The sequence below is a fragment of the Ranitomeya variabilis genome, chromosome 2, assembly GCF_051348905.1.
Source record: "Ranitomeya variabilis isolate aRanVar5 chromosome 2, aRanVar5.hap1, whole genome shotgun sequence".
Taxonomy (NCBI): Eukaryota; Metazoa; Chordata; class Amphibia; order Anura; family Dendrobatidae; genus Ranitomeya; species Ranitomeya variabilis.
In genome coordinates this window covers 7544550-7571189 of record NC_135233.1, presented here as the reverse complement: position 1 = coordinate 7571189, position 26640 = coordinate 7544550, and the positions used below count along the sequence as shown (strand labels likewise).

Genomic DNA, 26640 nt, shown 5'->3' with positions numbered 1-26640 from the left:
ACGAAAAGCAACAAATTTACTGCGTTCTGCAGCAAACCTTTCAGGCAACTTAGGCTCAGCCACTTTACCTGCCGCTCCAGCTGGCACATTAGATACTGCTAGTCCCTGTTGCTACACTGCCCCCCTCAACTCAGTGACCTGTAGGGACAGCGCCTCCCACTGGCGGGTTATGGAAGTCATGGGATCCATGGAATTCAAATAATGTTGGCCGATTATAATGTCACGGGAAGCCTAGGTAGGCAAGAGCTAATAACCCAGGCCCCTGCGATCTCCCTTAACTCTGGGAAACCCTCACTGACCCTCTCCCAGAGTTTACACTGATGGTGTGCATGTCTGGGCCTCCACCCTCACCCTGTCTCCTGTTTCAACCCTAGGCTGAAACCTCCACTCCCCCCTTCACAGGTGGGACCCTCACACTCCCCCCTTCACAGGTGGGACCCTCACACTCCCCCCTTCACAGGTGGGACCCTCACACTCCCCCCTTCACAGGTGGGACCCTCACACTCCCCCCTTCACAGGTGGGACCCTCACACTCCCCCCTTCACAGGTGGGACCCTCACACTCCCCCCTTCACAGGTGGGACCCTCACACTCCCCCCTTTCACAGGTGGGACCCTCACACTCCCCCCCTTCACAGTTGGGACCCTCACACTCCCCTTCACGGTTGGGACCCTCACACACCCCCTTCACGGTTGGGACCCTCACACCCCACCGCCGATAGGACCGGCAGAATGTTATGCGGTGAGCGTCCATCACGGGCAGACGACAAGAAGCCGCCGCGGTCTCTCAGCTCCGTCCTCCCGCCCTCAGGGTGCAGCTCCGGCCACACAGCGCCCCTAGCGTCCGAATCAACCCGCTGCGTTCATTTCCTCCAGCCCCAGTACAGCAGGGGGTGGAGCTGTGGATGACGTAAGCACTACGTGGCCTGTGATTGGCTCCAGCTGGGGTCATAGTTGCTGCTATTGGGCGCAGTTCTGACTTCGGGATTTTCCTGATTCCGTCACCGGCCGCAGTGAAGATGAAGAGGCCGGCGGCGGCTCCGGTGTCCTAGGTGAGAGCGATGCCGGGCCTGCCCCTCCCCCAGGAACAGGCGGTCTATTCCCGGGGTCTCTGTGCCTCTCTACTGCCCCCCGGGGGTCTCTGTGCCTCTCTACTGCCCCCCGGGGGTCTCTGTGCCGCTATACTGCCCCCCGGGGTCTCTGTGCCTCTCTACTGCCCCCCGGGGTCTCTGTGCCTCTCTACTGCCCCCCCGGGGGTCTCTGTGCCTCTACACTGCCCCCCCGGGGGTCTCTGTGCCTCTATACTGCCCCCCCGGGGGTCTCTGTGCCTCTATACTGCCCCCCCGGGGGTCTCTGTGCCTCTCTACTGCCCCCCCGGGGGTCTCTGTGTCTCTCTACTGCCCCCCCGGGGGTCTCTGTGCCTCTATACTGCCCCCCGGGGTCTCTGTGCCTCTCTACTGCCCCCCGGGGGTCTCTGTGCCTCTATACTGCCCCCCCCGGGGTCTCTGTGCCTCTATACTGCCCCCCCCCCCGGGGTCTCTGTGCCTCTATGCTGCCTCCCGGGGGTCTCTGTGCCTCTATACTGCCCCCGGGGGTCTCTGTGCCTCTATACTGCCCCCGGGGGTCTCTGTGCCTCTATACTGCCCCCCCCCGGGGTCTCTGTGCCTCTATACTGCCCCCCCCCGGGGTCTCTGTGCCTCTCTACTGCCCCCGGGGGTCTCTGTGCCTCTATACTGCCCCCCGGGGGTCTCTGTGCCTCTATACTGCCCCCCGGGGGTCTCTGTGCCTCTATACTGCCCCCGGGGGTCTCTGTGCCTCTATACTGCCCCCGGGAGTCTCTGTGCCTCTATACTGCCCCCGGGTATCTCTCTATACTGCCCCCCTGGGGTCTCTGTGCCTGTATACTGCCCCCCTGGGGTCTCTGTGCCTCTCTACTGCCCCCCGGGGGTCTCTGTGCCTCTCTACTGCCCCCCGGGGGTCTCTGTGCCTCTCTACTGCCCCCCGGGGGGTCTCTGTGCCTCTCTACTGCCGCCCGGGGGTCTCTGTGCCTCTCTACTGCCGCCCGGGGGTCTCTGTGCCTCTATGCTGCCCCCCGGGGGTCTCTGTGCCTCTATACTGCCCCCGGGGGTCTCTGTGCCTCTATACTGCCCCCCGGATATCTCTCTATCTGCCCCCCGGGGGTCTCTGTGCCTCTATACTGCCCTCTGGGGTCTCTGTGCCTCTATACTGCCCCCCGGGGGTCTCTGTGCCTCTATACTGCCCCCCGGCGTCTCTGTGCCTCTATACTGCCCCCCGGGGGTCTCTGTGCCTCTATACTGCCCCCCGGGGGTCTCTGTGCCTCTATACTGCCCCCCGGATATCTCTCTATACTGCCCCCTGGGGGTCTCTGTGCCTCTATACTTCCCCCCCCCGGGGGTCTCTGTGCCTCTATACTGCACCCCCAGGGTCTCTGTGCCTCTCTACTGCCCCCCCCCCGGTATCTCTCTATACTGCCCCCCGGGGGTCTCTGTGCCTCTATACTGCCCCCCCCCCCGGGTCTCTGTGCCTCTCTACTGCCCCCCCCCAGGGTCTCTGTGCCTCTATACTGCCCCCCCCCGGATATCTCTCTATACTGCCCCCCGGGGTCTCTGTGCCTCTCTATACTGCCCCCCCCGGGGGTCTCTGTGCCTCTATACTGCCCCCCCGGGGGTCTCTGTGCCTCTATACTACCCCCCCAGGGGTCTCTGTGCCTCTATACTACCCCCCCAGGGGTCTCTGTGCTCCTCTACTCCCCCCGGGGGTCTCTGTGCCCCTATACTGCCCCCCGGGGGTCTCTGTGCCCCTATACTGCCCCCCGGGGGTCTCTGTGCCCCTATACTGCCCCCCCCCCGGGGTCTCTGTGCCCCTATACTGCCCCCCCCCCCCCCCGGGGTCTCTGTGCCTCTCTACTGCCCCCCGGGGTCTCTGTGCCTCTCTACTGCCCCCCGGGATCTCTGTGCCACTCTACTGCCCCCCCGGTGGTCTCTGTGCCTCTATTCTGCCCCCCCCCCCCCGGGGGGTCTCTGTGCCTCTATACAGCCCCCCCCCGGGGTCTCTGTGCCTCTATACAGCCCCCCTAGGGTCTCTGTGCTTCCATACTGCCCCCCCGGGGGTCTCTGTGCCTCCATACTGCACCTCCCGGGGTCTCTGTGCCTCTATACTGCCCCCCGGGTATCTCTCTATACTGCCCCCCGGGGGTCTCTGTGCCTCTATACTGCCCCCGGGGGTCTCTGTGCCTCTATACTGCACCCCCGGGGTCTCTGTGCCTCTCTACTGCCCCCCCCCGGGTATCTCTCTATACTGCCCCCCGGGGGTCTCTGTGCCTCTATACTGCACCCCCCCCGGGGGTTTCTGTGCCTCTCTACTGCCCCCCGGGGTCTCTGTGCCTCTATACTGCCCTCCGGGGTCTCTGTGCCTCTATACTGCCCCCCTGGATATCTCTCTCTACTGCCCCCCGGGGTCTCTGTGCCTCTATTCTGCCCCCCCCCCCCGGGTGTCTCTGTGCTTCTCTACTGCCCCCTGGGGTCTCTGTGCCTCTATACTGTGACTTATGCACTGTCCCTCTACTTCCAAGGGGTCCCTGTGGCGCCCATAGCACCTGGTGGGGGGGCCCCTGTTGCGCCTGGTGTGGGGGGGCCCCTGTTGTGCCTGGTGTGGGGGGGTCCCTGTTGTGCCTGGTGTGGGGGGGTCCCTGTAGCGCCTGGTGTGGGGGGGTCCCTGTAGCGCCTGGTGTTGGGGGGTGGGGTTCGTGTATCACCTGGTGGGGGGTCCCTGTGGGGTGTGTCGCTGTACTGAGGCTGCAGTTCTCTTTTGCAGCTGGTGCTGGGATCGCTCCGCCATGGCTGAGGACTGGGGCTCCAAGAAGCTGGACCTCCACCCAGAAGACGGCCGCTGTGACTCGGGCCTCGCGGACTCGGTGCAGTCGCTGCAGGAGGAGGCCGGCCTCAGACTTCACTCTGCTCCTGATGACGGATCCGCGGCCTCTGCTTCCGCTTCTCGGCCTCTGTGCCGCGGTGCTGCCGAGGACAAAGCCTCCGAGGTCCAGGACCTGGAGCGGGTGGACTCCACCTACGGCTCTGCCTCGCTCACCGAGTCCCTGCCGCAGACTTGCCTGCCCCCTGGTGGTGGAGTGGCGGACAGCAGCAGACAGGACAGCGAGCTCCTGGACAGCCTGACGTACCTGTCCGAAGAGGGCGACACGTGAGTAATGCTGCACCTGTACCGGGGGAGGGGCTGTGCTATCTGCCGGGGGTCCATCACAGCGGGCTCACAGCACTGATACTACGAGGAAGCCTCCGGCCCATCTGCTGCAGTACCAGGTGCAGCCATAGATGGTGGGGCCGCTGTCCTGGGCAGGGTGTAATTACAGGGGTCCGGTGCTGGGCGGGCTCCCACCTGTGGCATTAGTGGGGTGTCCATGTTGTGGGTCACGCAGTTAACCCTTTCCACTCTGGTTCTGTAAGTCGCAGCAAATTGGGGACCCTGAACCTGCACCAGGGCGGCCGTCATCTCCCACTCTTAACCTGTGCAGCGCCATGTCAGGACCTACAGGGCGGCCTCGGTCACACATATTGCTGGGGCCCGATGTGTGCTGGGGGTATGTCTGGGTACAGCCGGGGCATGTGGTCTGCTGGGACCTGAAGACCCCTATGTGTCCAGTCACTATGATGAGTGCAAGCTCTTGGGGTCGGGATGGCTGCTTGTCTTCGTCTTCCTCCTCGTCTTCCTCCTCGTCTTCCTCCTCGTCTTCCTCCTCGTCTTCCTCCTCGTCTTCCTCCTCGTCTTCCTCCTCGTCTTCCTCCTCGTCTTCCTCCTCGTCTTCCTCCTCGTCTTCCTCCTCGTCTTCCTCCTCGTCTTCCTCCTCGTCTTCCTCCTCGTCTTCCTCCTCGTCTTCCTCCTCGTCTTCCTCCTCGTCTTCCTCCTCGTCTTCCTCCTCGTCTTCCTCCTCGTCTTCCTCCTCGTCCTCAGAAAACAAATGGTGAGCGTGGAAATTGTCTGCGCTGCCGAATAACTGAGGGTCCGGACGTATTCTCATAAAGAAGTGTGGTTTATTCTACTCGTTTCGAGTTCTATGATTTCTTCATCAGGAAGTACCACAGACAGCGTTGTGCTCTTCCTCCTCCTCCTCGCGCTCTTACAGTTGGAGAACATTCCTGTGCCGTTAACCTCTTGTGCGCCATGACATGATGATGTGACAGCTATTTCAAGCTGTGGAAGTCCCTGGTGACTGGGGGGCTGAGCCATCCGCCAGCGGAGTGAGGTGCGGCCCTCCGACATCCCCACACAGGAATGCATCAACCAGGCTGGTGCAGGAAATGCCCTGCGAGGGGGCACTTGGTTTCAGAAAGTAATTGTTTTGTAACTGGCAGCATTGCTGATCTCAGATCATGGACCAATCACAGCTGCCGGTTCTGAAGAGCCAATATTAGTCACATATTATGTAATGTCTGGGGGTTATGTCAGTACTGGAGCGTTATAAGAGGGGCTGATATCCAGGGCTATAGAGTCGGCATCGTGGAGTCTGAATCGGTATAAAATGGACCGACTCTTAAAATATATAATAAATTGGGTCCAGTAGTTCAATGCAGTTTGTGGGGAATATTTTTTTTCATAAGAATTTGGGAAAGTTGTGAAATGTCCTATAAATGTCTGTCCTATTCCTGATCTAAGGTCTAGACTTTTAGCCGAGATGAATCTGTGCGGCAGTTGATGTTCATGATAAGTAGTGAGGCTCCTCCTCTACAGGGGAAAAAACAAACACACAGGGAAGGAATGCCTGCATTCATCTCAGAACTTCTGAAGTGAACAGTAAAGCAGGATTAAAGAAGGTAAGTAATTCCTAAAGCATATCTAAACATTCAATAAACTGTGCATAAATCAATGGTCCAGTATATGTTGTCTCTGTATGCTTCATGTTTTAGTTTGTTTTTCCTCTTGGCTCATGTTTGGAGAAATTAGCTGCTCTGATGACTTATATACACTATACATAGAATATAAGGGGAAAAACTGTTTTCTAACATCTCAAATTCTGAAATACAGTAACAGGATTGATGAGAACATAGATATTTGTGTGTTCTGCAATATGATTCAGCACAAACATGCTCCCTCCCTCCTCCCCTCTTCATAGAATGGGAAGAAATATGATGTGAAGCATTTAGTGAGCTGTACCCTGAGAAAAGCCTGACATTGAAAGTTCAGAGTAAAGCTATTGAACACATTTTACAAACTTTATACTTATCTGTCCTATTGATTTATGCAAAGATTGTTTTAGTTCTATCCCAAATTATACAGTGCGTGATTCCCTATTGCAAGAATTACAGTATACTTTATTTTTTTCACAGGGCAAAATTATTTTGAGAGCGAATTTACATAATTACAGAGCTTCTAAGAAGCCTCCTATGAAGTGAACCCAGATGAAAACAAATGCTGTGATGCCAAAATCAGTGCATACTCAGGCAGTGGTAAAAAATGCTCCTTCAAGAGCTTCCAATCTAAAAAGACATTTACAACGCTGCCACCCAGAAGTTTACAAAGTTGTGACTGAAAAAGATCACAGCAGCATCAAGATACCAGCACTTCCCCCCCAGGCAAAGGAGGAAAAAGTGTCTCAAACGTCAGTTACAAGATATTTTGTAAGTGACAAATTTACTGTAACAATGACAGCAGATGTGCTTAAAGGACAGCTCATTGAGCTTTTACAGCTCTTAATGGAGAAATGGCTCGCAAACTGAGAATTAGACTGCACTCAGATGTCATCTGAATGCAGTCCTATTGTGAGATCTTTTGGAATACCTGGGGTGGACCCGCAGATCCACGACAACGAACCTCCCAAGGGTGAGCTGACCAGGTAGACCACCCCCTATACAGGGAGCGTTAGGGGCAGACCCAAGGGAGACTATTGCCGTAAAAGCTGGAACCCGGAGACAGGTAGTAGGAGGTACAAAATAGAGAAGCTGGGCGTAGGATGGACAGAGCGGGGTAAGAAGTACAGTTAGGTAAGAGCTGGGTACAGGCGAGACCAAAGGAGCACTAGGAAGGGGAAGACACAAAGGAAGCAGGACAGGACAGAGACACCAGACTACAGAGTACGGAGAGGACACTGGGAGGGCTGGACTGGACGAGGAGACAAGGAAGCCTGGGAAAGGCAGAGAAGCTGAACTGGCTGGACAGAGCGGAGACTCAGAACAGGCAGTGCAAAGACAAAGGTGAACCTGAGTCACAGAAGCACAAATGACAGACAGGCAAGGAGCAGAGGAAGGAATCGCCTTAAATACATGGAGTGCTGGAGGACTTCCGGGTCACGGTCCTCCAGGACCACAGAGAGGAGATACAGAGCGCCTGCAAATCAGAAAGAGGAAGTGCTGGAGTGGGTGGTGCGCACGCGCACCCGATGAGAACCAGAGAGCAGAGAATGAAGGAGAGGACGCGCGCCTGCAGGAGGAGTGCGCCGCAGCGGGTAAATATGAGCGGAAGAAGTGGCCGTGACATAAACCTGGTGTTTCTCTGGAAAGAGAAAGTATTAGAAAATTAGTGATTGAAGAAGCCCTTAACCAAAAGGATGATCTTAAAAAGACTCTCGAGACGCTTTGTGTTTCTTAAAATGGATGCCTGCACACGTCACAGAGTGACCTATTTTGCTATCAACGTTCGATATGTTTGTGACAACAAAAAAATTGTTACTAAGACGCTGGCAGTAAAAGAAAACATGATCAGGGGTCATCGGTACATTGCCATCACAACCAGAGGTCTCCTTGAGACATCTATGGTTGTTGATGACAGATTGCCGAGTGCCACCCTGTGGTCGGCGCTCACAGAAAGCCTCCAATTCTGCTGCATAGAGGTGATCTGTGCATTACCTGTGTAGCAGAGGCGATCGAGTAGTGCATGCTTCTAGCCTCCCATGGAGGCTATTGATACTATATTCCAAGGAAATTTGTGGTTAAAACTCCGCACTGCCTCAGGGCTGAATTCCAGGAGTATGTGGTAGAGTCACAGTGGTTTTATTCAACGCGTTTCAGGGGTCTCATTCCCCCTTCATCAGGAAATACCACCTGATGAGACCCCCTGAAATACGTTGAATAAAACCACTGTGAGGCCGGCGTCACACTAGCGAGTTTTACGGACGTATGAGCGCAGAAAATATGTCCAGAAAATACGCATTGCACACGGCCCAATGATTCTCTATGGGGCAGCTCCTATCTGCCGTATATTACGGCCGTAGAAAATCGCAGCATGCGCAAAAAATCTGCCAATGAAAGTCTATGGGGGCGAGAAAATTACGGATTACACACGGACCATGCATGTGACTTGCGAGAAATACGGACCGGTGTTCTCTAGAAAAGCCGGCAATTCTGTGCGGTGTACAGTAAAATCACACTGACAGGTTAGAACACACACACACACACACACACACACACACACACACACACACACACACACACACACACACACACACACACACACACACACACACACACACACACATACTCATTCTGAAGAGTTCCCAGGCATGAGTTCATCCAGCAGGGGGCGCATCACCGCGACTCTAGGTAACTACAGGACATTCCCCTGCTTTCCATTCATTCACCAAGTTTTACAGTCAGGAGCACAGCTGCATTAGCAGAGCTCCTGGGTGTAAAATGGTTTAACCCCTTCAGATGGATTTACAGCGTGAGACGACTGTAACGACGGAAGGTATGGAATATTGTTGTTGTTTGTTTTTTTTTTACTTTATTTCAGGTGGATTAAGAGTATAATAAAATCATAAAACACCCTGTGTCTTTAATTAAAATGCTTTGTAATAATGTGTGTGTGCTTTATTAACCATTTCGTACTATTGGATTAATAATGGATAGGTGACATAATTGACGCCTCTCCATTATTAATCTGTCTTAATGTCACCTTACAATAGCAAGGTGACATTAACCCTTCATTACCCCATATCCCACCGCTACACGGGAGTGGGAAGAGAGTGGCCAAGTGCCAGAATAGGCGCATCTTCCAGATGTGCCTTTTCTGGGGTGGCTGGGGGCAGATGTTTTTAGCCAGGGGGGGCCAATAACCATGGACCCTCTCTAGGATATTAATATCTGCCCTCAGTCACTGGCTTTACCATTCTGGCGGAGAAAATTGCGCGGGAGCCCACGCCATTTTTTTTCCGGGATTTAACCCTTTAATTTAATAGAGCCCCCAAATTTGACACACAGACACGTCTTACATTAGTGAAGAGGAATATGTAATAAAAGAAGGGATATGAGATGGTTTACTGTATGTAACCATGTCTCATATCCTGTCGGGTTTGTGAAGGAGAAATGAAAAGTCGGCAATTGAATTACAGGCTTTTCTGCTATCTAGCGCTGAAAATATATATATATATATATAATTTTTTTGGGGGATCCATGATGTGTCCATTTTGCAAGCCTGCGAGAAAAAAAACACCATACGGATGACACACGGATAAATTTGTGCGTAAAAATCGCATCCTCGCATTGAATACAGAACAATAAAAAAAATTGACCTGATCACTAAAGGGTGTAGCGAGAAAAATCAAATCGCTAAAATAAGCCCGCACCCGACCCCAGATCACAAAAAATGAAGACCCTACGGGTATCTGAAAATTGCGCATATTTTTTTTTCTTTTAGCAAACTTTGGAATTTTTTTTTTTACTACTTAGATAAAAGAGAACCTAGACATGTTTGGTGTCTATGAACTCGTAATGACCTGGATAATCATAATGGCAGGTCAGTTTTAGCATTTAGTGAACCTAGCAAAAAAAGCCAAACAAAAAACAAGTGTGGGATTGCATTTTCTTTGCAATTTCACCGCACTTGGAAATTTTTTTCCCGTTTTCTGTTACAACATGGTAACACCAATGGTATCGTTCAAAAGTACAACTCGTCCCCCAAAAAATAAGCCCTCACATTGCCATATTGACGGAAAAATAAAACAGTTATGGCTCTGGAAAGAAGGGAAATGGAAAAAGCTCCAGGGGTGAAGGGGTTAATGATTGAGCGATTGCTTGAGGTGAAACCCTTCCTTGTAGATATGGCCTCAGGTAACACTACATGAAGACCAATGGACACAGGTGGCTGAATTGAAGGAATTTCTTCATCACTCATTTATAGTGACTAAAGTTACAAGCTGAGGATTTAACTCCTGGCATTTTTAGTGGAAGAGCTTGATGTTTTCCCTGTCCCAGAGAAGAGGTTTAATCACAGATGGCATTGCTGCTTCAATGAAATGGAGACACTGCTATTAGAAAATAAAATTCTTCTGGCGGCTGTTTGTGGACCCGAGTCATCGTATATTGCTGGATGATCATCAGCTTACTAAAGGAAAAGAAGTTCAGCTTGAGGTAGCAGTTAGGATGAGTGGCTACAGGACGGCCAAGAGCAAGAGGACTCGGGTCCTGCCAGCGCTGCTGCTGCCGTTCCTTCATCTTCATCAGATGAGGAGTTTGATTTCGACAAGTATTTGGACGACATGGAGCAGGCAAAGCGTTACTGCAGGGAAAGATTCCACTCCCATAGAAAACAGATTAACCAGATTTCAGCAACATTTTTCACTTGCTCTCAAAGAAGTAGAAGAGTTCAATCGTTCATCACAACTGACTGTGCACGAGGCAATTCCTTTACACCCTGAAATTGTTAGCGATGTCGCCCATGTGGTTACTGCTTTACCACCGAACCAAGTTAGTGTAGAGAGGCTGTTCTCTAGCCTTAAAATAATTCGGTCAGATGTGAGGTCATCTATGAAGGAGAATCTGATGGAGGCGATGCTATTTCTCAGAACAAATTCATAGACTGCACAAATGCTATTCAGTACGTTTTTGCTGAAAACTTTTTATTTTTTACACTTACTGCAGAGTGTATAATAAATTGTAAATATGCAGTTTTCTTTGTTCTAAAGTTGTTGTGCAATAAATATACATTGCTCAAAAAAATAAAGGGAACACTTAAACAACAGACTATAACTCCAAATAAATCAAACTTCTGTGAAATCAAACTGTCCACTTAGGAACAACACTGATTGACAATCAATTTCACATGCTGTTGTGCAAATGGAATAGACGACAGATGGAAATTATTGGCAATTATCAAGACACCCTCAATAAAGGAGAGGTTCTGCAGACGGGGACCACAGACCACATCTCAGTACCAATGCTTTCTGGCTGATGTTTTGGTCACTTTTGATTGTTGGTTGTGCTTTCACACTCGTGGTAGCATGAGACGGACTCTACAACCCACACAAGTGGCTCAGGTAGTGCAGCTCATCCAGGATGGCACATCAATGCGAGCTGTGGCAAGAAGGTTTACTGTGTCTGTCAGCATAGTGTCCAGAGGCTGGAGGCGCTACCAGGAGACAGGCCAGTACACTAAGATACGTGGAGGGGGCCGTAGGAGGGCAACAACCCAGCAGCAGGACCGCTACCTCCTCCTTTGTGCAAGGAGGAACAGGAGGAGCACTGCCAGAGCCCGGCAAAATGACCTCCAGCAGGCCACAAATGTGCATGTGTCTGCACAAACGGATAGAAACCATCTTCATGAGGATGGTCTGAGTGCCCGACGTCCACAGATGGGGGTTGTGCTCACAGCCCAACACCATGCAGGACGCTTGGCATTTGCCACAGAACATCAGGATTGGCAAATTCGCCAATGGCGCCCTGTGCTCTTCACAGATGAAGGCAGGTTCACATTGAGCACATGTGACAGACGTGACAGAGTCTGGAGACGCCGTGGAGCGTGATCTGCTGCCTGCACCATCCTTCAGCATGACCGGTTTAGCAGTGGGTCAGTAATGGTGTGGGGTGGCATTTCTTTGGAGGGCCGCACAGCCCTCTATGTGCTCGCCAGAGGTAGCCTGACTGCCATTAGGTACCCAGATGAGATCCGCAGACCCCTTGTGAGACCATATGCTGGTGCGGTTGGCCCTGGGTTCCTCCTAATGCAGGACAATGCCAGACCTCATGTGGCTGGAGTGTGTCAGCAGTTCCTCCAAGATGAAGGCATTGAAGCTATGGACTGACCCGCCCGTTCCCCAGACCTGAATCCGATTGAACACATCTGGGACATCATGTCTCGCACCATCCACCAACGTCACGTTGCACCACAGACTGTCCAGGAGTTGGCGGATGCTTTAGTCCAGGTCTGGGAGGAGATTTCTCAGGAGACCATCCGCCGCCTCATCAGTAGCATGCCCAGGTATTGTAGGGAGGTCATACAGGCACGTGGAGGCCACACACACTACTGAGCATCATTTCCTTGTCTTGAGGCATTTCCACTGAAGTTGGATCAGCCTGTAACTTCATTTTCCACTTTGATTTTGAGCATCATTCCAACTCCAGACCTCCGTGGGATATTAGTTGTGATTTGCTTTGATAATTTTTAGGTTTCATTGTTCTCAACCCATTCCACTATGTAATGAATAAAGATTTACAACTGGAATATTTCATTCAGTGATATCTAGGATGTGGGATTTTAGTGTACCCTTTATTTTTTTGAGCAGTGTATTTTATGTTCTATCTAAATGGCTTAATTATTGTATCATAATAAAGATTAAAAGCCTGATGTTATCATTTTACTACAGTAAATAAGAATTGAGGAGTCGGAGGTTTGGCTTACCGACTCCACCGCCCTGCTGACAGTCACATATGGTGTAATGTCTGGAGGTTATATCAGTAATGGAGCGTTATAAGGGTCTGTGCACACATTGCGGATTAGCCGCTGCGGATGCGCAGCAGTTTTCCTTGCGGTGTACAATACCATGTAAATGTATGGAAAACAAAATCCGCAGTGCACAAAAAACACGCGGAAAGGCAGCATTGTTTATTCCGCAGCATGTCAATTCTTTGTGCGGATGTCGCAGCGTTTTACACCTGCTCCTCAATAGGAATCTGCAGGTGTTAAAACGCAGGTGAAATCCACACATAAACGCTGGAAATCCGTGGTAAATCTGCAGGTAATCCGCAGTGCGTTTTACCTGCGGATTTTTCAAAAACTGAGTGGAAAAATCCACTCATAGATTAAGAGGGGCTGATATCAGTCACATATGGTGTAATGTCTGGGGGTTATATCAGTACTGGAGCGTTATAAGAGGGGCTGATATTTGGGGGCCGGGAGGGTTCTGCACTTGTCCCCGGTCTCTCCCTCCGCTGTCAGTAGCCCGCTGCAGCCTCTAGCCTTAACACCTCCTGTGCCAGTGTGTTGTGTGGCGATGCTGCCCCCTAGGGGAGAGTGATGACAGCTGTCCTCTCTGTCCCATGAAGGGGCCCGCTGCCATCACTGATGGGGGCCACTGAAGAGCAGAGGAAATGGCGATCTCGAGGGCGCTCATTCTGTAGTGTTCTGTGTAGAATTCAGTGGAAAGTCTGGACCCCCGGGCACATAATGGCTTCCTTCTTATTGGAATGTGTACATTGTAGATTCAGACTGAAGGAGCAAAACCGCAGGAACAGATGTGGAACAAGGAGTAAAGAGCCGAGTGGCGCGGCCAGTGTGCCCCTCAGGGTCCTCCTGTGCCCCCGTTACTCTGATGGTGCCCTTACACCTCTCGTCATTCTCTCCACGGCGTCATCTGGTCGTCACTGGAAATGGCTCCAATCATCGGGTTACCCGGTCCAGAGCTCGGGTGCAGAATCTGCAGACTCCAGAAAGTCTGCGCCCATCAGGTGTTTTGTAGTGTCGGTGTGCAGCTCCATACAGGACTGAGCCTACTCTACAACTGATGTAGGCCAGAATATGACAAGAAGCAATCAACTAAGAGAAGCTGCAGTCCATCATTATTATCAAGCATGGCATTCAGTTCCTGGAAAACGGCTAGAACCTTGACGGTATCCTCAAGTGCAGGCATGCAAACCATCAACTGCTATTATGAAACTAGCTCTCACCAGGACCGACCCAGAAAAGGACAACTGAGAGTGACCTCTGCTGCAGAGGATAAGTTCATCAGTCACCAGCCTCAGAAACCACTGACAGCAGCTCAGATAATGGCCCTGATAAATGATGCCCCAGCAGCAGACACATCCCAGCATCATCTGTTCAGAGGAGACTGCGAGGGGCCACTGCTGAGGACCACTAACAAGAAGAGACCAGTATGGAGCAAGTAGCACAAGGACCTGAGATCAGATCCTGAGATCCCGGTGACGACTGGTGCAGCTACGGAGAGAACGACGAGGGGCATAAAACCGCCATCACAGGGGCCACAGGATGAGCCTGAGGCGGGAGCAACCTGGGGGGTACACAACACACGGGAGGAACCTGAGGAGGGGAGGCATGGGAGGAACCTGGGGGGGTACACAATGCACGGGAGGAACCTGAGGTAGGGGCCACAGGGGGAACCTGAGGATGAGAGGCACGGGGGGTACAGCGCACAGGAGGAACTGGGGGGCGCACAATGCACAGGAGGAACCTGAGCTAGAGGCCACAAGAGGAACCTGAGGTAGGGGGCCACAGGGGGAACCTGAGGAGGGGAGGCACGGGAGGAACCTGGGGGGTACACAACACAGTGGAGGAACCTGAGGAGGGGGCTACAAGAGGAATCTGAGGAGGAACCTTAGGGGGGACACTGCGCACAAGAGGAACCTGGGTGGGGGGCACAATGCACGGGAGGCACATTTGGGGCACTGCGCACAGGAGGAACCTGAGGTAGGGGCCACAGGAGGAACCTGGGAGGGCACAACACACGGGAGGAACCTGAGGTAGGAGCCACAGGGTGAACCTCTGGGAGGACACGGGAGGAACCGGGGGGGGCACACAACACACGGGAGGATCCTGAGGTAGGGGCCACAGGAGGAACCTGGGGGGAGTACAGCGCACAGGAGGAACCTGGGGGAGGGCACCACAGGATGAACCTGGGGGGCACGGGGTGCACAGAAGGAACCTGAGGTGCCACACTCTGGTCATGTCTCTCGTTGCCTTACTCCTTGTTCCGCGTCTGGTGTTTCTGTGACCATTTTGCTTCAGTCTGAATGTACAATGTGCACAATCCAATAAAAAGAAGGAAAAGCCCTGAATGACATGAATGGGTGTCCGGGACTGTGGAGCAGTATTGTAAATGACGCCCCCTCCTGGATGAGGGTCTCATGTGTATAACCTTGTCTCTGCCGCAGCCTCCTGCATCTGTCCATCATCCACACTGTCCCCGAGATGTCCCTCTACTTCATCTCCCTGGCACCCAAAGAAGTGCTGGATATCCAGAACGACCTGTCCCAGGTGAGGGCACAAGGGGCCTTGCGATGGGGCGAGGGAGGAGGTCAGGGGACGGGACTTGCGGCTGGTAGAGGGTGTCTGGGCGCGCCGGATCTCGTGGCTGGGGGACAATATTGCAGGTAGTGAGCAGATCATAATTCCCTCTCCTTCCCTACAGTTGGCCCTCCATCTTGCCGTCTACCTGGGGCAGTTGAGGGTCTGGATGCACCAGGTCACGCGTTCGTGTGAGGGGGGTCTGGGCTTGCCAGGTCTTGCGGCCGGGTGAGGGGGGTCTGGGCGGCCGGGTGTCGTGCCCGTGTGAGGGAGGGGGGTCTGGCGCGCCGGGGCTTGCGCCTGGGTGAGGGGGTCTGGGTGTGCCGGGTGTCATGCCCGGGTGAGGGGGGGTCTGGACGCGCCGGGGTGAGGGGGGGTCTGGGTGCGTCAGGTCTCGTGCCCGGGAGAGGGGGGGGGTCTGGGCGCACCAGGTTTTGTGCCCGGGAGAGGGGGGGTCTGGGTGCACCGGGTATCGTGCCTGGGTGAAGGGGGGTCTGGGTGCGCCGGGGCTCAAGCCCGGGTGAGGGTTTTGCGCCGGGTCTCGTGCCCGGGAGAGGGGGGTCTGGGTGCGCCGGGTATCGTGCCTGGGTGGAGGGGGGTCTGGGTGCACCCGGGCTCACGCCCGGGTGAGGGTTTTGCGCCGGGTATCGCATCCGGGTGAGTGGGGCTGGGCGCGCCGGGTGTCGTGCCCGGGTGAGTGGGTCTGGACGTGCTGAGTCTCGTGGCTGGGGGACAATATTGCAGACAGTGAGCAGCTCATGTTTCCCTTTCCTTCCCTACAGTCGGCCCTCCATCTTGCCGTCTACCTGGGGCAGGTGAGGGTGGTGGAGGCTTTGGTGGATAAAGAGGTGAACCTGGAGCTGCAGGACCGGCGGGGGGACACGGCGCTGCACCTGGCCTGTGAGAAGGAGCACCTGGACTGCGCCGCGCTGCTGCTCTGCGGCCCAAGGAGGCGACAGAACCTGCTGCAGCTTCAGAACTGGAAAGGTGAGGGTCCACCGTGCCTGAGCGAGAGCCCCCCTTAGAGCAGCGGGGTCCGGAGTCCAGGGAGCCCAATTTGGGCTGCGCAGTGTGTGACGGTAGTGATCCTTTTGCTACTCCTCCTGTCCGCAGGGCTGTCATGTCTGCACATCGCCACAATGAAGAGGAACCCCGCACTGATCTCGCTTCTCATAGAGCACGGAGCCGACATCAACAGCCCGGTACGTGTGCTGGAGCCTGTGTTGTGCATCCTCTGTGCTGTGCATCCTCTGTGCCCTTCTCCTCTGTCCCGTGAATTCTCGGTGCCGTGCATCCTCTGTGCCCTTCTCTGTGCTGTGCATCCTCTGTGCCCTTGTCCTCTGTCCCGTGAATCCTCTGTGCTGTGCATCCTCTGCCCTTCTCCTCTGTGCCGTGAATCCTCTGTGCCGTGAATCCTCTGTGCTGTGCATCCTCTGCCCTTCTTCTCTGGGCCATGCACCCTCTGTGCCATGAATCCTCTGTGCCGTGCATCCTCTGTGCCCTTCTCCTCTGTGCTGTGCTCACATTCTGCCCTCGTCCTCCAGGAGGGGAACAGCGGTAAGACACCCCTGCACCTCGCAGTGCAGATGGTGGACCGGCCACTGCTGCTGCATCTGCTGCGACATGCGCCCAAGGTGGACGCCCTGATGTATAACGGATGCACGCCGCTGCACCTGGCCGTGGGCAGTGAGGACGCGGGACTGGCCCGGCTGCTGTGCCAGGCAGGCGCCGACGTCTTACAGCGTAACCTGGAGGGAGACACCCCCCAAGACCTGGCCGAGGGCAACAACCAGGTAAGAGTGGCCGGTCACCCACCCCCGAACGACCCATGACCTCCTGCAGGGGGCAGTGCTGTCATCACGCTCCTCACAGCTGAGGGTTCTTACAGTGTATCCATCCTCCAGAACTCCAGCCTGATACATTGTAACGAACGCTCAGGACAGGGGCACCATTGTCCACCCGGAAGCACCGCACCAGACCCTCAGCTGTGCGCACCACCTTACCCGCTCACCGTCTCCTCTCCTTCTCTCAGCTCCTCGCTCTTCTCCCATTTGATGATCTGAAGATTTCAGGGAAACCCGTGGTGACGTCGGCCTGACCACAGCTGGACCCGCCCGAGGACCCCACTCTGGAGCCGCCCCATGGACTCTTGAGACTGCACTGGGCATGGCCTAACAGGAGGCGGGCCCATCATGCAGCGTGATGTCACTTCCTGCCCCTCCCCCGCATATTTGTATTTCTCCACTTTTGACTGATGAATGAAGCGTGAGACCCCCGCACGATCACACGATGCTACCCCTCAAATGTAACTCTTGTTTCAGCGATCATTGCGTTGGATGAGAAATTGTGAGCAGACGCCGCTGCCTCCACACCGCTGCTCTGGCCCTCCACGACTCTGCCCCCACTGCTCCAGCCCTCCGCACCACTGCTGCTGCCACTTCGACCTTCCACACCGCTGCTCTGGCCCTCCACGACGCTGGTCCGGCCCTCCACGCCCTTCATGCCGCTGCCCCCACCACTCTGGCCCTCCACGACACTGCCCCCACCGCCCCAGCCCTCTGCACCACTGCTCCTGCCACTCCAACCCTCCACGCCGCTGCTCTGGCCCTCCACAACACTGCCCCCACTTCCCCAGCCCTCCACGACGCTGCTCCGGCCCTCCACGACACTGCTCCAGCCCTTCATGACGCTGCCCCAGCCCTCCACGACGCTGCCCCCACTGCTCCGGTCCTCTACGCCGCTGCCCCCCGCCGCTCCGGCCCTCTACGCCACTGACCCCCCCCCCCAATAGCCCTCCATGCCGCTGCTCTGGCCCACCACGGTGCTGCGCCACTCCTGATTGTTGCAACTCCTTCATATTTACTGATAAAGGTGAAACAAAGCGCAGTGCACAAGAAAGTGTTAATCAGTCGGATCCGGCGCTATTCTGGCCTCTGAGCAAAAGATGGGAGAGGATGCATCGGGCGGAAAACTGTTGCAAGTCCTGACCCTCCATCACCAGCTGCGGCCCCCCAGAGGATCCTGGCCACTGTCACAGAAATGCACAAGAGCCATCATCAAGAAGAACAGGCAGACAAAACCCAACCCGGCGTCACACCGTGCAGATGACCCACACAGCCAAAATGCACGAAAAATGCAGCCGAGGTCACCAATATCTGAGCTGTCCGACGCCGGTCTAATGGGTACAGGGAGAGCCCGCTGTGCTGAGCCTGTAGATCTTTTATTATAAAAATGAAAAACATAATAATAGCGGAAAACATAACAAAAATATTAGCCAGAAAATAATCAGTATACTGAACACTGGTCCAGCCGCTCATTCTCTCCTCTCACACATATTATATATACAGAATAATAACTACTTTGACCTTCTGGTCCGGTCACCAAATATAATAATAACAAATAAAATAATGGCAAACAAAAACTATATACATGATTTTAGTTTTTTTTTAGTTTTAAATAAAATAACCACAAATTTAAACAAATATATACAATACTAAGCTATCCTCCATTCCCAACCCCCCGCACTGACCTGAGAGCTGGTCCTGCGTCTCATGCCTCAGTCCATGTCCAATGTCCATAGGCCAGATCAGGCAGTGCCAGTTTTCCCCCAAACAACCCACTGTCCCATAGTCCCACAAGATAAACCCACCTCCCCCCTTTTTTCCTACCACCCAACCTAACACCTACACCCAAATCTATATCTCTATATACAATATACACTCACCGGCCACTTTATTAGGTACACCTGTCCAACTTCTTGTTAACACTTAATTTCTAATCAGCCAATCACATGGCGGCAACTCAGTGCATTTAGGCATGTAGACATGGTCAAGACAATCTCCTGCAGTTCAAACCGAGCATCAGTATGGGGAAGAAAGGTGATTTGAGTGCCTTTGAACGTGGCATGGTTGTTGGTGCCAGAAGGGCTGGTCTGAGTATTTCAGAAACTGCTGATCTACTGGGATTTTCACGCACAACCATCTCTAGGGTTTACAGAGAATGGTCCGAAAAAGAAAAAAAATCCAGTGAGCGGCAGTTCTGTGGGCGGAAATGCCTTGTTGATGCCAGAGGTCAGAGGAGAATGGGCAGACTGGTTCGAGCTGATAGAAAGGCAACAGTGACTCAAATCGCCACCCGTTACAACCAAGGTAGGCCTAAGAGCATCTCTGAACGCACAGTGCGTCGAACTTTGAGGCAGATGGGCTACAGCAGCAGAAGACCACACCGGGTACCACTCCTTTCAGCTAAGAACAGGAAACTGAGGCTACAATTTGTACAAGCTCATCGAAATTGGACAGTAGAAGATTGGAAAAACGTTGCTTGGTCTGATGAGTCTCGATTTCTGCTGCGACATTCGGATGGTAGGGTCAGAATTTGGCGTAAACAACATGAAAGCATGGATCCATCCTGCCTTGTATGGAGCATCTTTGGGATGTGCAGCCGACAAATCTGCGGCAACTGTGTGATGCCATCATGTCAATATGGACCAAAATCTCTGAGGAATGCTTCCAGCACCTTGTTGAATCTATGCCACGAAGAATTGAGGCAGTTCTGAACGCAAAAGGGGGTCCAACCCGTTACTAGCATGGTGTACTGTCATGATCTCTGCAGGCAGAGATCATAGCAAGCCTATAGAGGGACAAGCTCTCGGAAGATGGAACTATACTGACCATGAACTAAGCCTGCCGCGCAACTAGAAATAGCCAGGTAGCATTTCCTATTTATAGCTAGATGCCCAGCTCTGGCCTAAGACCTAAATAGCTAGCAGAGGGAAATATAAGACCTGGCTCACCTCTAGAGAAATATTCCAAAGAAGACAGTAGCCCCCCACATATAATGACGGTGAGTTCAGATGAAACAACAAACGCAGCAGGAAAATAGTCTTAGCAAATTTGAGGTCCGCTTACTAGATAGCAGAAGACAGATAGTATACTTTCATGGTCAGCAGAAAAACACTAACAAAACACCATCCAGAGATTACCTTAAACTCTGGCATTAACTCATAACGCCAGAGTAGCAATCCCTGATCAACGAGAGCTTTCCAGACACAGTAACAAAACTTCAGCTGTGAACTGGAACAAATAGGCAAAACAAAACATGGACAAAAGTCCAACTTATCTAGTAGTAGTCTAGAAGCAGGAACAAGCACTGAGAGGCATCAGATAACATTGTTGACCGGCAAGAAACCACCAGAGAAATGAGCTTAAATAGCGACACCCACTACTGATGGAACCAGGTGAAACAGGAAAGAGGATGACAAGTCCAATTCCACAAGCGGCCACCGGGGGAGCCCAGAATCCAAATTCACAACAGTACCCCCCCCTCAAGGAGGGGGCACCGAACCCTCACCAGATCCACCAGGGCGACCAGGATGAGCCCTATGGAAGGCACGAACAAGATCAGAAGCATGAACATCAGATGCATTGACCCAAGAATTATCCTCCTGGCCGTAACCCTTCCAGTTGACCAGATACTGGAGTCTCCGTCTGGAAACACGAGAGTCCAAAATTTTCTCCACAACGTACTCCAACTCACCCTCAACCAACACCGGAGCAGGAGGCTCAACTGAAGGTACCACAGGTACCTCATACCTGCGCAATAACGACCGATGAAAAACGTTATGAATGGAAAAGGACGCAGGGAGGTCCAAACGGAAAGAAACAGGATTAAGAATCTCCAATATTCTATAAGGGCCGATGAACCGAGGTTTAAACTTAGGAGAAGAGACCCTCATAGGGACAAAACGAGAAGACAACCACACCAAATCTCCAACACAAAGCCGAGAACCAACACGACGATGACGGTTGGCAAAACGCTGAGTCTTCTCCTGGGACAACTTCAAATTGTCCATAACCTGCCCCCAGATGTGATGCAATCTCTCCACCACCGCATCCACTCCAGGACAATCCGAGGATTCCACCTGACCGGAGGAAAATCGAGGGTGAAACCCCGAATTACAGAAAAACGGGGACACCAAGGTGGAAGAGCTGGCCCGATTATTGAGGGCGAACTCTGCCAATGGCAAAAAAGCAACCCAATCATCCTGGTCAGCAGAGACAAAACACCTCAGATATGTCTCCAGGGTCTGATTAGTCCGCTCGGTCTGGCCATTAGTCTGAGGGTGAAAAGCAGATGAAAAAGACAAATCTATGCCCATCCTAGCACAGAATGCCCGCCAAAATCTAGACACAAATTGGGTACCTCTGTCAGAAACAATATTCTCAGGAATACCGTGCAATCGGACAACATTCTGAAAAAACAGAGGAACCAACTCAGAAGAAGAAGGCAACTTGGGCAGAGGAACCAAATGGACCATTTTAGAGAAACGGTCACAGACCACCCAGATGACAGACATCTTCTGGGAAACAGGCAGATCCGAAACAAAATCCATCGAGATGTGTGTCCAAGGCCTCTTAGGAATAGGCAAGGGCAACAGCAGTCCGCTAGCCCGAGAACTACAAGACTTGGCCCGAGCACAAACGTCACATGACTGCACAAAGACTCGCACATCTCGTGACAGGGAAGGCCACCAGAAGGATCTTGCCACCAAATCCCTGGTACCAAAAATTCCGGGATGACCTGCCAATGCAGAAGAATGTACCTCAGAGATGACTCTGCTGGTCCAATCATCCGGAACAAACAGTCTATCAGGCGGACAACGATCCGGTCTATCCGCCTGAAACTCTTGCAAGGACCGCCGCAGATCAGGAGAAACGGCCGACAAAATTACTCCCTCCCTAAGGATACCTGTGGGTTCAGAATTACCAGGAGAGTCCGGGTCAAAACTCCTAGAAAGGGCATCTGCCTTAACATTCTTAGAACCCGGTAGGTATGACACCACAAAATTAAAGCGAGAAAAAAATAAAGACCAGCGCGCCTGTCTAGGATTCAGGCGTCTGGCAGTCTCAAGATAAATCAAATTTTTGTGGTCAGTCAATACCACCACCTGATGCCTAGCCCCCTCGAGCCAATGGCGCCACTCCTCAAACGCCCACTTCATGGCCAAAAGCTCCCGATTCCCAACATCATAATTCCGCTCTGCAGGCGAAAATTTGCGAGAAAAGAAGGCACAAGGCCTAATGACGGAGCAGTCGGAACCTTTCTGCGACAACACTGCCCCAGCTCCGATCTCCGAAGCGTCAACCTCAACCTGAAAAGGCAGATTCACATCAGGCTGACGCAACACAGGGGCAGAGGCAAAACGGCGCTTAAGCTCCTGAAAGGCCTCTACAGCATGAGGGGACCAATTAGCAACATCAGCGCCTTGTCTGGTCAAATCAGTCAGTGGTTTAACGACATCCGAAAAACCAGCAATAAATCGGCGGTAAAAGTTGGCAAAGCCCAAAAATCTCTGAAGACCCTTAAGAGAGGAGGGCTGAGTCCAGTCACAAATAGCTTGCACCTTGACGGGATCCATCTCAATGGAAGAGGGAGAAAAAATATACCCCAAAAAGGAAATTTTCTGGACCCCAAAAACGCACTTAGACCCCTTCACACATAAAGAATTAGACCGCAGAACCTGAAAAACTCTCCTGACCTGCTGGACATGAGAGTCCCAGTCATCAGAAAAAATCAGAATATCATCCAGATATATTATCATAAATTTATCCAGAAAATCGCGGAAAATATCATGCATAAAAGACTGGAAAACTGAAGGGGCATTAGAAAGACCGAAAGGCATGACCAAATACTCAAAGTGGCCCTCGGGCGTATTAAATGCGGTCTTCCACTCATCCCCCTGCCTGATCCGCACCAAATTATACGCCCCACGAAGATCAATTTTAGAGAACCACTTAGCACCCTCTATACGAGCAAACAAATCAGTAAGCAATGGCAATGGGTATTGATACTTAACAGTGATCTTATTCAGAAGCCGATAATCAATACATGGTCTCAAAGAGCCGTCTTTTTTTGAGACAAAGAAAAACCCAGCTCCCAAGGGAGAAGAAGATGGACGAATATGTCCCTTTTCCAAAGACTCCTTTATATATTCCCGCATAGCAGCATGTTCCGGCACAGACAGATTAAACAAACGACCCTTGGGATATTTACAACCCGGTATCAAATCTATGGCACAATCGCACTCACGGTGCGGAGGTAACGACCCAAGCTTGGGTTCGTCAAAGACATCTTGATAATCAGAGAGGAACTCAGGGACTTCAGAGGGAATGGACGACGAAATAGAAACCAAAGGTAAGTCCCCATGAATACCCTTACATCCCCAGCTCAACACAGACATTGCTCTCCAGTCCAAGACTGGGTTGTGAGACTGCAACCATGGCAATCCCAGTACCAAATCGTCATGTAAATTATACAGCACCAGGAAACGAATAATCTCCTGGTGATCCGGATTGATACGCATGGTTACTTGTGTCCAGTATTGTGGTTTATTATTAGCCAATGGGGTGGAGTCAATCCCCTTCAGAGGAATAAGAGTCTCCAAAGGCTCTAAATCAAAACCACAACGATTGGCAAAGGACCAATCCATAAGACTCAGAGCGGCGCCAGAGTCAACATAGGCGTCCGTGGCAATGGATGACAAAGAGCAAATCAGGGTTACAGACAAAATAAACTTAGACTGAATGGTGCCAATGGAAACAGACTTATCAAGCTTCTTTGTACGCCTAGAGCATGCTGATATAACATGAGTAGAATCCCCACAATAGAAACACAATCCATTCTTCCGTCTAAAATTCTGTCGCTCGCTCCTGGACAGAATTCTATCACACTGCATACTTTCTGGCGTCTTTTCCATAGACACCGCCAGATGGTGCACCGGTTTGCGCTCCCGCAGACGCCTATCAATCTGAATAGCCATTGTCATGGACTCATTCAGACCTGCAGGCACAGGGAACCCCACCATAACATCCTTAACGGCATCAGAGAGACCTTCTCTGAAAGTTGCCGCCAAGGCGCACTCATTCCACTGAGTAAGCACAGACCATTTACGGAATTTTTGGCAGAAAACTTCAGCTTCGTCTTGCCCCTGAGATAGTGCCATCAAAGTTTTTTCTGCCTGAAGTTCCAAATGAGGTTCCTCATAAAGCAAGCCCAAGGCCAGAAAAAACGCATCCACATCGCGTAACGCAGGATCCCCTGCTGGCAATGAGAAGGCCCAATCTTGAGGGTCACCCCTGAGCAAGGAAATCACAATCCTAACCTGCTGAGCAGGGTCTCCAGCTGAACGAGACTTCAGGGACAAATAAAGCTTACAATTATTTCGGAAATTCTGGAAGCTAGCTCTATTCCCTGTGAAGAACTCCGGCAAAGGAATTCTCGGCTCAGATACCGGAGCATGTACCACAAAATCTTGTAAATTTTGTACTTTCGTGATGAGATTATTCAAACCCGCAGTTACACTCTGGAGATCCATTATTGTCAGGTGCACACAGAGCCATACAGAGATTAGGAGGAGAGAGAGAAAAAAGACTGCAGCAAGGCAGACTGGAGGGAAAAAAAAAAAAAAAAAAAAAAAATTCCAGCAGACTTCTTATAACTCTCCTTTCTCAACCTGGGTCTTTAACACTTTATGGGCCGGTCAAACTGTCATGATCTCTGCAGGCAGAGATCATAGCAAGCCTATAGAGGGACAAGCTCTCGGAAGATGGAACTATACTGACCATGAACTAAGCCTGCCGCGCAACTAGAAATAGCCAGGTAGCATTTCCTATTTATAGCTAGATGCCCAGCTCTGGCCTAAGACCTAAATAGCTAGCAGAGGGAAATATAAGACCTGGCTCACCTCTAGAGAAATATTCCAAAGAAGACAGTAGCCCCCCACATATAATGACGGTGAGTTCAGATGAAACAACAAACGCAGCAGGAAAATAGTCTTAGCAAATTTGAGGTCCGCTTACTAGATAGCAGAAGACAGATAGTATACTTTCATGGTCAGCAGAAAAACACTAACAAAACACCATCCAGAGATTACCTTAAACTCTGGCATTAACTCATAACGCCAGAGTAGCAATCCCTGATCAACGAGAGCTTTCCAGACACAGTAACAAAACTTCAGCTGTGAACTGGAACAAATAGGCAAAACAAAACATGGACAAAAGTCCAACTTATCTAGTAGTAGTCTAGAAGCAGGAACAAGCACTGAGAGGCATCAGATAACATTGTTGACCGGCAAGAAACCACCAGAGAAATGAGCTTAAATAGCGACACCCACTACTGATGGAACCAGGTGAAACAGGAAAGAGGATGACAAGTCCAATTCCACAAGCGGCCACCGGGGGAGCCCAGAATCCAAATTCACAACAGTGTACCTAATAAAGTGGCCGGTGAGTGTATACAGCAGCACACACCACAATAACCACGAAGCCCAAGTTCGGCACCTGCAGCTCTACATCACTGGATAATGATCAAACAAAACTAAAATCTACAGTGTCAGCAGCAGCCCACCACCAGGAAAGGAGATGACCAGACTAGGGCACACTAAAAGAAAAGCCCCTCCAGAGGAGCGCGGCCCTCCGTGCGCCCAGTCTCCCATACTCCAGAGAGCGCACCTTCACCAGGTCACCGAGTATGGTCCTAAACACATCGTCCACTGGAAGGATTTCTCGTTGCGTCGATACTAAGCACTGTGCGTTCCACGTGTGATACCTAACCACTGCGCTAACTAGAAATAAGGTGCAGCGGTCCCGACCACCAAGGTCTCCGAATGGCCCATTCCGCATAGGAGAGACCGGCCAGCCGAGACCAGCCAATGAAGGCGCCCACCCTGTTGTACACCTCTGTGTTGAAGGGACAATGAAGCACGAAGTGGTCCATGCTTTCCAGCAAGGTACCACAATGCTCCTGAGGACAGTTCCTGTCCTCAGAGCTCCTACACTTCAGATTGGCCCTCACACACAGTTTCCCATGGAAACAGCGCCAAGTCCCAAAACTTCGAGGGGATCCTGATAGAATTCAAAAGATGCAAACCCACCCCAAGATCCCGACTTGGGCAATCCCTGAGCGCCAGAGGCCTCTGGAAATGAGTCAACAGAACCCTATTGTCAAGGAGTTTCCTTGGCAGAGTCCTGATCTCCCACATTCCCAGACCCCACCGACGAATTACCTTCAGGTAAGGTAGCGTAAGCCGGAAGATGTCCATGCGGTGTGCAAAGATCCTTCACTTGCCCTCCTGTCTCCCATTCCTGGAAGAAAGGCTGAAACCATCCCCTACTGGAGAATACCCACAGAGGAGCCCTCTCTTTCCAGAGGTTTGCAATATTGATCTTAATGAAGGTATCCACAAGGAATACCACAGGGTTGACCATACCCAACCCTCCTAGTCTCCTCGTACGGTAAGTAACCTCCCTCTTGACCAGGTTCAGTCTATTCCCCCATAACAGTTGGAAGAACAAACTGTAGACCCGAGTCCAGAGAGACTCCAAGAT

At 52.1% G+C, this 26640-nt stretch overlaps 1 protein-coding gene across 1 annotated transcript; it reads left to right on the top strand.

Moving 5' to 3' along the window:
• The first annotated feature begins 911 nt into the window (after positions 1-911).
• Positions 912-18137, top strand: NFKBIE (NFKB inhibitor epsilon). Its single transcript, XM_077281951.1, has 7 exons — positions 912-1050; positions 3833-4216; positions 15124-15226; positions 16039-16243; positions 16370-16458; positions 16801-17049; positions 17289-18137. Exons 2-7 carry the CDS (start codon positions 3855-3857, stop codon positions 17352-17354), a joined length of 1074 nt encoding a protein of 357 aa, XP_077138066.1. The 5' UTR covers positions 912-1050; positions 3833-3854; the 3' UTR covers positions 17355-18137.
• Positions 18138-26640: the final 8503 nt, after the last annotated feature.

Coding starts and splice junctions, on each gene's coding strand:
- NFKBIE (XM_077281951.1), top strand. CDS start 3,855: ATGGCTGAGGACTGGGGCTCCAAGAAGCTGGACCTCCACCCAGAAGAC. Junction 4,217..15,123: donor CTGTCCGAAGAGGGCGACAC/GTGAGTAATGCT, acceptor TCTCTGCCGCAG/CCTCCTGCATCTGTCCATCA. Junction 16,244..16,369: donor GCAGCTTCAGAACTGGAAAG/GTGAGGGTCCAC, acceptor TCCTGTCCGCAG/GGCTGTCATGTCTGCACATC.